General features: G+C 46.5%; 1 protein-coding gene across 2 annotated transcripts in view; it reads left to right on the forward strand.

Moving 5' to 3' along the window:
• Window positions 1–712: 712 nt before the first annotated feature.
• The window catches only part of Osmr (oncostatin M receptor), a 56,795-nt gene continuing 44,067 nt past the window's right edge, over window positions 713–13,440 (forward strand). The window contains exons 1-2 of one of the 2 annotated variants that reach the window (XM_059276611.1): window positions 713–899; window positions 12,911–12,995. In XM_059276611.1, the coding sequence (XP_059132594.1) occupies window positions 12,923–12,995 (73 nt within the window). In that variant the 5' untranslated portion in view covers window positions 713–899; window positions 12,911–12,922. Of the gene's footprint in view, window positions 900–1,288; window positions 1,553–12,910; window positions 12,996–13,440 lie in introns of those variants that run through there. The other variant, XM_059276610.1, reaches the window with a different exon arrangement.

Here is a 13,440-nt window from a genome sequence, read left to right on the forward strand (position 1 = left end):
GGAGATCTTAGGAAGAATGTGCTCCACATACGTTTGTGGAAACTAAAAGCATTCTCCACACTGATGGCTCTTATTTAATATGGCTTCTGCTGTAAGAGACAGCTCCCTCAACTCTTCCTATAAAGGAGGTACTGACACACCCACACACCATTTTTTTCTTAGTTGAATAGATCAGAAAGCCTTCCCAGTGGGTGAGAACTTGGCTCGAAGGTATTCCTAAGGCTGTTCACATGGCCACACTAATGGACTCTTTAAAACTAAGTAATGAAAGGTGTGGCAAAGGACCACACATTTATTCACTGGAATTGTTGTACCTTTTCCTGATTATCTTCAAATATTTACTGTGCACTCCAGTCTCTGGGGCACCATCAGGTATTAGGTACTGAGAGGATATGGATCTTTAAAAAAAAAAATTATTCTTCCCTGAAGTGTCATTAGGGAGGAGGAAAAAGCGTGCACAGACATGAAAGAAAGGTTTTTGTAATAACTAATATTTCTGACATTGTTTTGAGACGTCCCATTAACTCAGTTACTGATTCTAAGAGCTCATTCGTGGTCCATGCGTCCTGATCTATCACAGTTCCCCTCAGCTCCCTTCCATTTGTGACTTTTAGGTGGTTTCCAAACGCACACTGAACTAGTGTTAGCTGCCCAGGAGCAAGGTGTAATGTGCAGGTGGGCGGTACTCCCAGCTTCTGGGCCAGGCCAGAAGGGAACAAGTTGCCACACGTGTCGCGATCGCTTCATGCCAATTCCAAAAGTCGATCTGGCTGCGGACATTCTACCATACAACCATAAAGAGAGGTCAAAAAATGTCTTTCAAACGCCTGAGCAGATAAAGATCGGACCGCATTTTAAGGAGAGAAAGCAAATCGGCTCTCCATGGGCAAAGCATTCAGGTCTGTAGCGGCAGGAGGCATGGTCAGACAGGGGGTTTTCCAGGTTGTTCAGGGGAAAGAAACTGGATAGACGGCTGTTCCAACACGTGTTTGTCTTGCTCTGAACACGATCATAAGTTTGACCCACGAGTTTGTCCTTTCAGGCAACTTTCTGACAGCGCGCTCGGAGTTGGGTCTTGCAGGCGTCGCAGGTGGCTCGGTGCAGGAACACCTGGCCCCGGGCACAGGGTCCCGGCTCCCCGCGCTCCCCCACCCCTGTCCCTCTGAGAGTAGCGGGGTGCTCCGGGCGCAGCTTTTCCTTCCCAGGCCTCTCCCACTTCCCTTCCTACCGGGCCCGCCCACCCCGTCCCGGGAACAGCGCCCAGTTGCAGGGTCCCGGTTGTCCCCCCTACATCCCCCTGGGACCAGGAGGCAAATTCCTGTGGGTCCCAGGAGTGCCAAAAGTGCTCAGCGAGACGGGAAATTGCAACAGTGAGGGCCCCTCGGCCCTCCCCTCGGTCGCCTTCCCGTAACTCCCGCCCCTGGACACTTGCCCCGCAGCTGATTCATAGCCGGGGCGCGGGGCCGCCTTCACACGCCGGGACAGACGTCCGCACCCGCGCCCCTGCGAGGCCGAAGATCGGCCGGGCTCCGGAGAGCAGGACGCCAGGCGGGTGAGTACCGGCCCCGTGCACCCTAGGAACCCTTGCGCCGCCGTCTCCTTCCGCTTCCCCGACGGGCGAGCCCTGCGCTTTGATGATCTGCAGCCTCCGGGCTCCCGGTCAGCTCAGCCGCCTCCGTCCTGTCCTGGGTTGGTTTTGCCAACCCAGGAACTCTCAAGCCACAGGAGGTGTGCCAGACAAGTGCCGCCTACTTAGTGGATAACTCAAAAACACCAGATCCTCCCGGAGTCCAAGTCCCTGGAGCGCCACCGAATCCAGGCCTGTTTTGAGCTTCACCATCCCTGGGCCTCTCTCTCTCCAGTGGTTGGGGAAATGTTTACTGAGTTAGGATTCCCCTTTGGGCCATTTTGGCTTCTCTCCCAAAATACCCTGTGGGAGTTGATGGCTGCCCCCATTCTCTTGCATCCCAACCCTTAACTCCCACCCAGGCCTGCCATTTCTCTGGGAAGAGGGGCTGCCCTCTCCACTGGGAGGAGAGCACCCGGATGAGACAGATGTTGGGGCAGGCTTCTGCACAGGTGGAGAGAGCAGGTGCCTCTTCCCAAGCTGCTTGGATGAAAGCGGCGTCATTCACAGTCAAGGATGCCCAGCTATACCTCCATGGGTCAGTGTCTCTGAGACTAGAGAGAGAGCAGTGGGGTGCTGACATCCGAGCCTAGATACAGCGATTCCCTTGAACAGTTCTTGACTGGCCACTTGTCCACTCACTGTTCATCCGGGCTGCCACCTGCCCTGCCTGGCATGTGAGTGACCAGAGGCATGCTGGATGGGGATTGCTCTCAGACAGGGGCTGGATGCGGCAGCTGCCTGCAACACATTGTGAAAGCACGTGGAGATCAAGCTGTTTCCCCTCAAGACACCTGAATGTGAGAGTGGACCTAGGCAGAGCAAATAGAATTGAGAGTGGAAGCTAGGTGCAGGCCAAAGGCACTCTGCTAAAGGGGGCGGAGTGTGTGTGTGGGGGGGGGGGGGGCAGCAACAACAGCAACAGGTCCAAACCCTGGTGTAAATAGACCTGGGGCAGGTTACATTTTATGGCTTAGTCTCACTTTTCTTGTTTGCATAATAATAATGCTTCCTATTACTTTTAACGAAGAACTGTGTACTTCATAGTGACTGGATGATGATCCAGTAGTTAAGTGACTTCACTTCAGAGTCTCTTAGCCTCTCTGCTGTACTTCCAATTCTAGAGGTTTTTTTGGAGTGGGGCTGGAGGTGACCAGAGGCATCCGGTTCCCCTCCTCCTACCCCCACGCCATTGTCACCTGCTTCTTCCCATCATCCCCAGCACACAGAAGTGCATGGGTGCTGACGTTTTGTATTCCTTTGTACGAGAAAAGAACCGAGTCAGACCCACTGCCGTGGTTCTGAGTGACCGAGAAAGGTCTGTGTGTTCCCTGTGGGACCTGGGCTGGGTGGTTGCTGCCTCTGGAAGAAAATCACAGTGTGCGTTCTCCAGCTCATTTATGGGAACAGTAGGTTTTGGCCCTCTTCTCTGGACAGGAAACCTTTCTTAGAGAGGAGGGAAAAAAAAAAAAAAACTAAAACAAACAGCATACCGTGTGAGACCGAAAACAAAACACACAGCGTATCAGGATCTCTCTAGAGCAAACCCCTCCCTGAAGCAAACTTCCTTGTCCCTACCCGAGGTTTCCTTTCCCAGTGGCTGACCCCAGCCTCACAGTCTCCCTTCCCTCGACACTGGATTATCCTGCTCTCCCAGGTTTTACTTACTTCACGTTGCATTTGATTTGTGTAGTTTTGAAGTAACACAACAACCACGGGCTGCTGTTATTCTAACAGGAGGGAAGTGGATGCAAAGACATGTCGTCTGTCAACATCAGCTGTTGCCAGTCTAGACTGAACATGGAGGATGGCGTATGGTTTTTCTCTCTGTTGGGACTAACACTGGACAAGAAGCAGCTTAAGAAAGGAAAGGCTGGTTTTGGCTCATGGTTTGAAAGGATATAGTCTACCATGGGGCAGCTGGTCACGTGCTGGCACTTAGGAAGGGGAGGGAGAGGAAAGCTGTTGGCGGGCTAGCTTCTCTCCCTCAGCCCCCTCTCTCTCATTCTCATACCATATGGGAGGTCAGCCTCTGGATAGTATTACCCACATTAACGATGGGTCATCTCTCATCGGTTACCCCTTTGTGTAACACCCTGGACAGATACGCCCAGAGATGCGTCTCCAAAGTGATTCTGAGCTCAGTCAAATTGACAACGCAGATTAGCTCTCATGAGTTTACCATGTACCAGCTTGACACCCCGACATCCCTTTCAAGTCATAACATATGATAAATATCACTACAAGATACCTTTGTGTATAAAGATTTGAAGAACACACACAAAGTATTTGAAGTACCTTTAAATACGTAAGTTTGCTATCTGTAGTGGATAGCTTCCTTCCGAAATCCAGGTTGGAAAGCTTTTTCTATATCTGTACATAGATCTTTGGTCAAGGGCTTCATGTTAACCGAAAGCAGAAACAGAGCAGAATGCATCCACCCTTTCCCTTATTCATGGGTATTGTGCTTTAAAAAACTATTTAGAACTAGCAACAATGCCTCAAGGAAGATAATGAATTGGTCTTTGAACTGAAATGTGGACATTGCTTGGGAGTAGAATCCCAGGAGAGTTGTTTGGGGGCAACAGGCTTACTACACACCCCTACTTCGCAGGTAAATGTACAAGTCAATGTATGAAATTCTGACACCCCTCACCACGGCTAATACAAATATATGCATTTTCAAACTTGCAAGTAGCTGAGATCCAGTACAGCATTTTAAATTTGCATTTTGCTAATTACTACTACAATTTAATATTTCTATATATTTAGGCATCATTTGTGTCCTGTAACGACCTGTTCATGACTTTACTTGTTCTTACATTGAGTTGGTCTCTCTTATTCTTCAATAGATTTTTATTACGTTTATGCATTGGATGGGGGCATTATTCATGCCACAGTGGGCAGGGGAAGGTTGAAGGAAAACTTAGGGGAGTTGGTACCCTCCTTCTACCATGTGGGTGTCCTAGGCAGGCCCCTTTAGCCACTGAGATATCTTTCTGGTCCGTGGTTGTTTTGATGCATTGCAGAAACTCTGTCCTGTCCCAAATCGTAACACTCTGTGTGTAACAGGTAATGCAACCACTTCTCCCATAATGCTGCCTTTTCTCATTTTTTTTTTTAAATTATGGAGTGAGGGACCAATCGTAGTAGTTTCCATCTAAACTGCTGTAAGTATAAAGCTTGATGCCATTGAGTGTACTCACAACTGTCCCGCAAGTGGCTCTGGAGTTCTTTCCACTTTTCAGAACTGCAAGTCTGTGTTACGAATTCTGTGACACCCATTCCCCTCTCCCTTTCTTGCATCAGCTGGTCTACTTTCTGTCTTTTGAACTGCACTGGTGAAGGCCCATCGTATGAGTGGAGTCACATAGTATTTGTGTTCCTGTGACTGTCCCACTTAGTGTCTTTTTTTGTTTGTTTGGTTTTTTTTTTTTTTTGGTTTTTTTGTTTGTTTGTTTGTTTTTTGAGACAGGGTTTCTCTGTGTAGTTTTGATGCCTGTCCTGGATCTCACTCTGTAGACCACGCTGGCCTAAAACCCACAGAGATCCACCTGCCTCTGCCTCCCGAGTGCTGGGATTAAAGGTGTGTACCACGGCCGCCCGGCTGGCTAGTGTCATATTTTTAAAACCCCGCTGGAGCAGGTATTCGTCATCCCTGCATTTTTGAGAGTGGAGACACTCCACTGTCTGAATATCCTGTCTCCTTACTCATAGTGCTTCTGGCGTTAGCTGTCCTTTTTTGCACAGAAACTCTAAATACTTATGTCGTCAGCACGATTTCATGATTTCTGTACTTTGCCTAATTTGGGAAAGTCTTGGTCATCTACATTAAATTGTCTTATTTCTGCTAATGCTTTTACTAGTTTGGTTTTTAATATCATAACATTGCACATCACATTTCTAAGAAAAATAAAGTGAAGGTAGGGATACAACTTATTTTTTTTTTCTAAATTTTTAGATGACTGATCCTATTCATTTATTTAATGGTTTATCATTTGAAGCTCAGTTTATACTGTTTGGGGAGGGGTGTTTAAAACCAAGGCTCACCATGTAACCCAGACTAGCCTTGAACTCACAACTCTCCTGCCCTCCCAAGTGCTGGGATTTCAGGCGTGTACCCATCACTCAAGATGAAATTTGGTCTCCATCACAAAATCAACCCCTCTTCATACAGGGCACATCCCCGGTCTATGTTCTTTCTATTGGTTTCGGGGTCCCTCTCATATCAATACCATGACGTTAAGTGCTGGAGCCTTAATAATATGCTTTAGGATCTAAAATACATATTCATACTTTTTTAAAAACAAATTTTAAAAATGCTTCCCCTACGTTTTACTTTCCCTGTGACGTTTCTAACTTGTCTAATGTAATGAAGTTCCATCCGGGTTTCTCCTGAGTTTGCGGTTATCAGTGATGGGGTTTTCCTCACCGTCCAAGCACAGCAGAGGCAATGCCATACGGGAAGGGGTTGGACCAGAGTGACTCACCTGGTTTCGAGAACTGACTTTACAGCAGGTTAGCTGTGTCACAGGGGAAGCTGCTACCTTCGACCTATTCTACCCTTCATGTCCTCATCTGCCTCTGGGGATCATAATGGACTCTCTTCCAGAAGGCTTTCAGAAAATTCGGCCGCTATTATAAGCCAGGCAGCAAAGCACCAGGAAGAAAACTGCCCTCCACTACACACAGCCTGTGATCATTTTCACACTTCACTGTATTTCCTACCTTGGGGTGTTCTGAGTGCCTTGCTGAGAGTGGGAACTAACCCATCCTTGCCTTTATTTACTGATAGTGTTCTAGGAAAGGCAAATATGTAATAAATGTTACATGTAATACTCAAACATCCACGTGCTACCCAATCAGCTGAGGATGTGGGAGGGTTTTTGTGTGTGCAGATTTTTCTATTAAGTTTAAAATGTGGTCCAGAGACTTTTCACTCCTAACAAGCAGTAGCATGGTTTCCATGATTTCCAACAAGCTATCAGCTGGTGTCAGTCCTTTGTCCATACTTTAAATTATTTTGCCAGTGATCATACCTTCTACTTGTCATGTGTGTTGATTGACAAGGTGTGTTTTCTTTGGCCGTTACATGGTATGTGCTGAGGACACAGCTCGGTCAATAAAGAGCTTGCTGAGAAAGAGTGAGTACCCGAGTTCGGTCCTCAATACTCATGTAATATAAAACAAGCAAAGAAAAAACCCGGGCATGGTGGCAAAGGCGTCAAACTCCAGTGCTGGGGAAGTGGAAAGAGGCAGATCCCCGGGACTCACTGACCAGCCACCCTAGCCTAAATCGTCTAACCTCTGGTTCTAATGACAGACCAGGAGGTGGACAGCTCACAAGGAACAGCACCCAAGTGCAGGTGTAACAGGCATCAGCACAAAGCTCTTTAAAGCTGACTTTCATTAATCCAAGTAATCTCTCTTAATCTTTTTCTTTTTCAGTATGTGCTTTTTCTTCTTTTGCCGGATTACATACTTATATTTTTCTGTAGCTATTTGCCTTTTAATCTTATTTTTAGCAGATTTATATACTGGGGACAGCAACTCTTTGCCATATATTTCTAGTTAGTATTAAAATTTCTTTAAAATGTGTACATAGGGCCGGGCGGTGGTGGCACATGTTTTTAATCCCAACACTCAGGAGGCAGAGCCAGGCAGATCTCTATGAGTTCGAGGCCAGCCTGGTCTACAGAGTGAGATCCAGGACAGGCACCAAAACTACACAGAGAAACCTTGTCTCGAAACAAAACAAAACAAAACAAAACAAAACAAAAAAAATTGTGTATATAGTCAGGATATCAACCTTTATCTTTTCTGCTTTGGGGTTTTATATCATAGCTGCCAGATTACATTAAAAAAATTGCAGCTATGTTTTTTTTAAGGTGCTTTTGGTGATTTGTATTTCGAATTTGTGTGTATCCGGACTATATTTTGCCTAAAGGGGTAAAGCAGTAGCAATAATGATAAGACTCGCTGTATTTACCGTGTGAGACTGCTCTTAATCTCTCTAATCCTCCTGCCTATATACTGACAGGCTCTTTCATTCTCACCTAGGGAAGAGGCAACTTAAAGAGGTAGTGCTTGGTTATACAGCAACTAACTACCAGAGTGGAGCTTGACCCCGAGTCTCCTATCACAGTCCAGTATATGTTAGACACCCCGTGAGGTCCAGGTTATTGTTCCAGTACCATTTATAGGAACAATATATCTCTTCTCAAATGATTCAGATACAACCTTTAGCATACAGGAAATTTCTGCATCTCTTTTGATCAAGAATATTCTTTGCATTTGATTTTACCATTTTTTTCTTTTGGCTTCAGCTATCACTCAGAGACTAAGCCTTAACTGAAACTGAGGTCACACATCCCAAAAACGTTTAACTGAACGTTGTTTTAAAATGAAATCAGTTGCACAGGAACTGATTCAGCTCCTTATGTCAGGATTTGCTTTATGAAATTGGTGGACACGTGTTATCCGTTGGAGGGATGTAAAGTTGGGATGGGGAAGAAATGCTAGAACCTTCAGGAGGTGTTTGTCCTGGTGGTGGAACCTGAGGAGAAGGGAACCGGAGGGAAACTGGGGGTCATCAGTCTTATACAGAAATAGTGAGAACCCTTCAGAGGGCCTCACCAATCCTAATGGCAATTGAAAAAGGAGATGATGAAGAACTGCCCCAAACGCATGGCACTCTACACTGCAGCCCAGAGCTCTGGTCATTGATTTCCAGTTTTTCCTCATTGAGGTTGAAAACAATTCTTGCTATGATTTCAATTTTTAGAAATTTGTTGAGACATGTGGTCTACCATAACCTCTCTTGGAGACTGTTCAATTCTAAAAACAGACCTTTCTTTGACACACCACACACACACACACACACACACACACACACACACACACACCCCACAGAGAGACACACACACCATCCACAAACTGCTTTAAATGGCATTGGCTTGTGATAGCAGGGGGTCAGCCAGCCAGTTTTGAAGAATTTGGCAACACACCCAGGTTTAGGGAAGCACGCCACTATCGCTCTGACTGTGTCTCAGGAGGATTATCTGTGGTAGAGAGACTTCCCAGGAATAAATATTTTAGTCGTGGCTGAACAAGAAATTCCAGTAAGGGAAGGCCCACTACATGTTCCTTAGAAGTGCATTTTATTATGCATGTAACATTCACGCTGAAGGGTAGTCAGAGGATCTTCAGTGAGAATAGGAGCTTGCACACCAGATTTAATGAGCAGGTATGACATTCAAAGAATACAGTGAAGCAAGCAAGATTTTCACAGAAGCCTGTTGGGTTGATGGACACCGAATGGAGCCCAGAGATGAGCAAAGAAATGGAGAGGCAGGACTGAGTGGACAAGTAGAGTATAAATTACAAAACCGGTACCAGTTTCTCTCTCCAGCTCCCCAACCCCACATGTGCCAAAGGTTATGGACCTGGGTAATATTTGGTGACAGAAAAAAACCAAAAGACCTGAAAGGGAATTAATTTGTGCTTCCATTAAAATAAGTTGAAAGCGAAGAGGAGAGGGTAGGTGAAAACTGGTATCCGTTTTTCTTCCTTTCCCAGATGTTTCCTGGGTGGCAGTCACGTCCTGGGACTCTGCTGCACAGTGCGCCTGAAACTCGATCTGTTTTTGCTAGTGGCACCGAGTCTATTCAATGATGATAAGCTGTGGGAAAGAACCGATTTGGGGAAAGGCCTCAGTAATGCAGACAGACACACACCCTATGCCTTCCTTTTCTTACAGGAGTAGAATGCTGCTCACTGAGAGCCTTGGATCTTCTGAGGCTGCTGAGTGAATCTGAGGCTGGGCGCCTGGACATGATGTGCCCTGAGCAATGGGAAATTTCTGCTCCATAGGTAGATACTGATCTACCAGCTCACTCACCCACGTCCCTCATCCTTGAGAGTGCTTGAAAGCCAAGCTTACCCCGTTTTTTCATTTGTCTTTGTATGGTGCATGTGTGGTCAGGAGAACTAGTGTAGTCTGTGACATATCCCAAAGCTCTGGGCTTGGACTTGTCCTTTTTCTGTCTTTATTCCTATCTGGGCCATCACATAGTCCCTTGTGCATCTGACATTCTACTGATGGACAGGAATTCCATGTTATTCAGCTGGCTGCTTAAGGTCTTTTCTTGCAGATCAAACAAGCATCTAACACTTCTATCTGGAGCTGAGCTTTTGATTGTGGTGATACGTTGTGTTTCCCAATATGTTGTGTACCCTAATAAACTATCTGGGGATCAGAAGACAGAGCCAGCCACCAGATTAGACATAGAGGCCAGACAGCGGTAGCCTTAATCCTATCACTCGGGAGGTAGAGATCTGGATCTCTGTGAGTTCAAGGCCACACTGGAAACAGAGCCAGGCAGTGGTGACACACGTCTTTAATCCCAGGAAGTGAAGGCAAGAAGCAGAAAGGGATGTAAGGTGTGAGGACCAGAAACTAGAGGCTTTAGCAGCAGCAGTTCAACTAAAACCTTTTGGGTGAGGACTCAGAGACTTTCAGTCTGAGGAAACAGGATCAGATGAGGAATTGGCGAGGTGAGGTTGGCTATGGCTTGTTCTGTCTCTCTGATCTTTCAGCATTCACCCCAATATCTGGCTCTGGTTTTTTTTTTTGTTTTTTTTTTTAATTAATAAGAGCATTTAGCAATTTGTGTTACATTTGATAGAGACTCCCAAGCCATCCAACCCAGGCTTCTGCCTTGCTACATGGTGATTCTGCTCTTCAAAAGGCTTGAGCCAAGATTCTTGATGTGTCATCTGGTCACCACTCCTTGGCTTGTCAGCTCGGCTTTTGAAATCTCTGACCGACCCCACCACACCACCACACCACCTCCACAGTCCAAACCCTGTCCTCTGTTGTCACCTGGACTGTTGGCTCCGACTCCATCTCTCCTTCTACTTCTCCCCGGTTTCTTTCCCCATCTCTGGGCTCTGTTCTGCGGGCATCAACTCAGTATACTTCTGTGAAATCTCTCTAGGGCTTCACCGTGGCAGTCCAAGCTATTCAAATATAACGCCTGCTGTTTCTGCTCTGTTCTCCACAAACCTTCAATCTCATCCCTGGGCTTCCTCCCCACACATCCCCTCCCCTCAGCCACACCTGCCTCCTTTTGGTTCTTGAATCTGCTGGGAACTCTTGCTCTTCATGGTCCCATCAAGAAACAGGTGCCCCCTCAGCCTAGGGTAACTGGAGCAGGCCCTGTTACACCGCATAATGCTGTCCCCCAGAGTTCGCAAGTAAGTGGTGTCTATCTCTCCACATGTTGTCAGCTTCTGGCTGTTGGACTGTTATTCCTGGGTGGTTTCCGAAGAAATGCTCCACTGAGTCTCTGAAATATTGCAGCTGCCAACTCCCACTCGGCCCGTTTTCAAGAACGTTATTGGTTTTGCCAGGAGGCTTCCAGACAACAGTGAGGACTCATAGTCCTGCTGCCCATGGTCCTCGGGTTGATGATGGTGGTCCAGTGAAGCCACTACAACTATGCAGGGGTCCTCTATGTCTGCAGAGAGCACAGTCTAAGATCCCCAGTGGATAACCCAAAGCATGGTCGAGCCATACTCTGTATGTGCTGTCTTTTCCTGTATTGCACGTGACTGTACAGTAAGACCCTGACAGCCCCAATGGCACAGAACAAGTGTGACAACAGACTGAAGTAGAAGCCATTTAAAACTTATTAGCCAGGGTAGAGCCTAACAACCTGAGCTTGATCTTGGAGCCCACATGGTGGGGCCTGTTCTCTGACCTCCACATATGCACCACAGCATGAGTGTATACACACACACACACACACACACACACACACACACACACACACACAGAGGCATGCACACATGCACACATGCACAGTTTCTCCTTGAATTATCCCTCCCCCTGGTTCTGGCATTCAGTCAGACCACGCAGTTCTAAGTAGAGATCAGGTATGAATGGACTGATGTGTTTGCCAAGAGTAGAAAACAGCGCTGACCGGAAATGTGGAGAAAGGCTGCCCCCTACTTCAGCACACGGGCACTGTTGACCACCAGAGAGTCGTTTACTTTACCCAATCCTTGTCTTTGCTGTGGTTCCAATTTACCTGTAACACACTATTTGAAAATGAACAGAGACGGTGGCAGTGAGAACTCATAGACAGACTCACAGAATTTCTAGCTCTGGATGAGATCTGGGCAACAGGACAAGGGCAGAAAACGGCTTTCTATGAATCGTTCTGTGAATCTCCCTGCTGACTCAGAGTCCTGAAGAGAAAAGTGAAGATTAACGCTTCCCCTGACTAATGAATGAGCTTGCTATTAAATTAGAAGTGAATTGGCCCTTCTGAGGTCATTCATCCTTACTCTCTCTTCCTTCAGATTGTCCTCTGATCAAAGGACCTTACGAATCAGGGGAACTCTTTTGGCCTGTAATCTGAGGCTCTCTTCAGAGGCAAAATGCCAAAACAAAGCAAAACAAAAAAAAAACCCAAAAAACCACAGAAACCAAAACGAAGTGGAAATTGTATTGAACAATGAGAACGACTGTCTCCTGGAACATGCTAACTTTTCCCAGGTTGAATTTTAGTGAGAGGAAAAGAGAAGCATGGAGATGGCTTGGGTGATTTAGTCTTTTAGTTTAGTTGTTAAAAAAAATTAAATAATTAGTTTCTTTTGCTTTTTGTATAGTTATTTTGCCTGCAGATATGACTGTGTACCATACTTGTGCCTAGTGTCTGCAGAGGTCAGAACAGGGTGCTGGATCCCTGGAACTGGAGTTACAGATGTTTTTTGAGCCACCAAGTGGGGGCTGGAAATGATACCCAGGTCTTCTGCGAGGGCAGCAGGGACTCCCAACCTCTGAAGCATCTCTCTAGCCCCTCAAGAGATTGATTTGAACTGAGCCCTTTTGAGATTAGATTTGTCCTTTTTCTAATCAGCGTTTGTGTCATTTTTTGCTTTTCTGGCTTTGCTTGGATGATTCCAGTGAACTGGCTAACCATTGAGCTCTTGCCCCCACGCCTCAGTAACCCACCACAGAGGAAGTCTTCAGGGCTCACACAGGTCCCTGGGGGCCTGGGCTTCTGATTCTATCAGTTGCACCTCATTTATGACCTAAGGAACATTTCGTAAGACAGGAAATGGGAATTCTTCCTCCAAAGGCAGATGACATGGATACAAGGGAAGAAGAAGAATGAGAGATTTTAGTCCTTTCACTGACCACAGCTGGCCTGTGAAACCTACTAGGAATTACAGCTAACTAAAATCCCCTTTCTCATAATTTATCTGTTTCAGACAGTCAGACCAATGGCTTTCTCTGCGGTCCTTCATCCAGCCTTCATCTTGGCATTATTGCCCTTGAGAGCATCCCTAAGTGAAGGTAAGAGGCCGGAACAGAAGTAAAGAACACATAACGATAAACCAACTGGTGCTTTGGAGAGAAGTTGAGCAATTTCCTTTCCTTTGGCGTTGATGAGACGTGGTAAATCTCTGGAAGAAGCCACAGTTGACTTGGGTGTGGCCTCCCTCATCCTGAAGGCACCATTAGTAAACCTCAGCCTTAGTGTCTTGCTCAGAGCTCTGCTCACTGGTGTGGTTGTAAGTGGAGCTGAGACCACAGAGCTTCAGGATTGCTCTGTTTTACCTAGACCATTGCCAAGGTATTTCCTTCTGAATCCTGCTGGGCAAGATGGAACAGCCCAGACTAGTTCTGGTGGCCGGGTTAGAACAAGTTCTGATGCCCCTTAGGCACACTTACTGAGCGCTGTTAGGCTTATAAAGAATGGCTGAAAGCAAGCAGAGTCTGTGAAACCGTAGAAACTCTC

Source organism: Peromyscus eremicus, chromosome 11 (assembly GCF_949786415.1).
Source record: "Peromyscus eremicus chromosome 11, PerEre_H2_v1, whole genome shotgun sequence".
In the NCBI taxonomy this organism is placed as follows: domain Eukaryota; kingdom Metazoa; phylum Chordata; class Mammalia; order Rodentia; family Cricetidae; genus Peromyscus; species Peromyscus eremicus.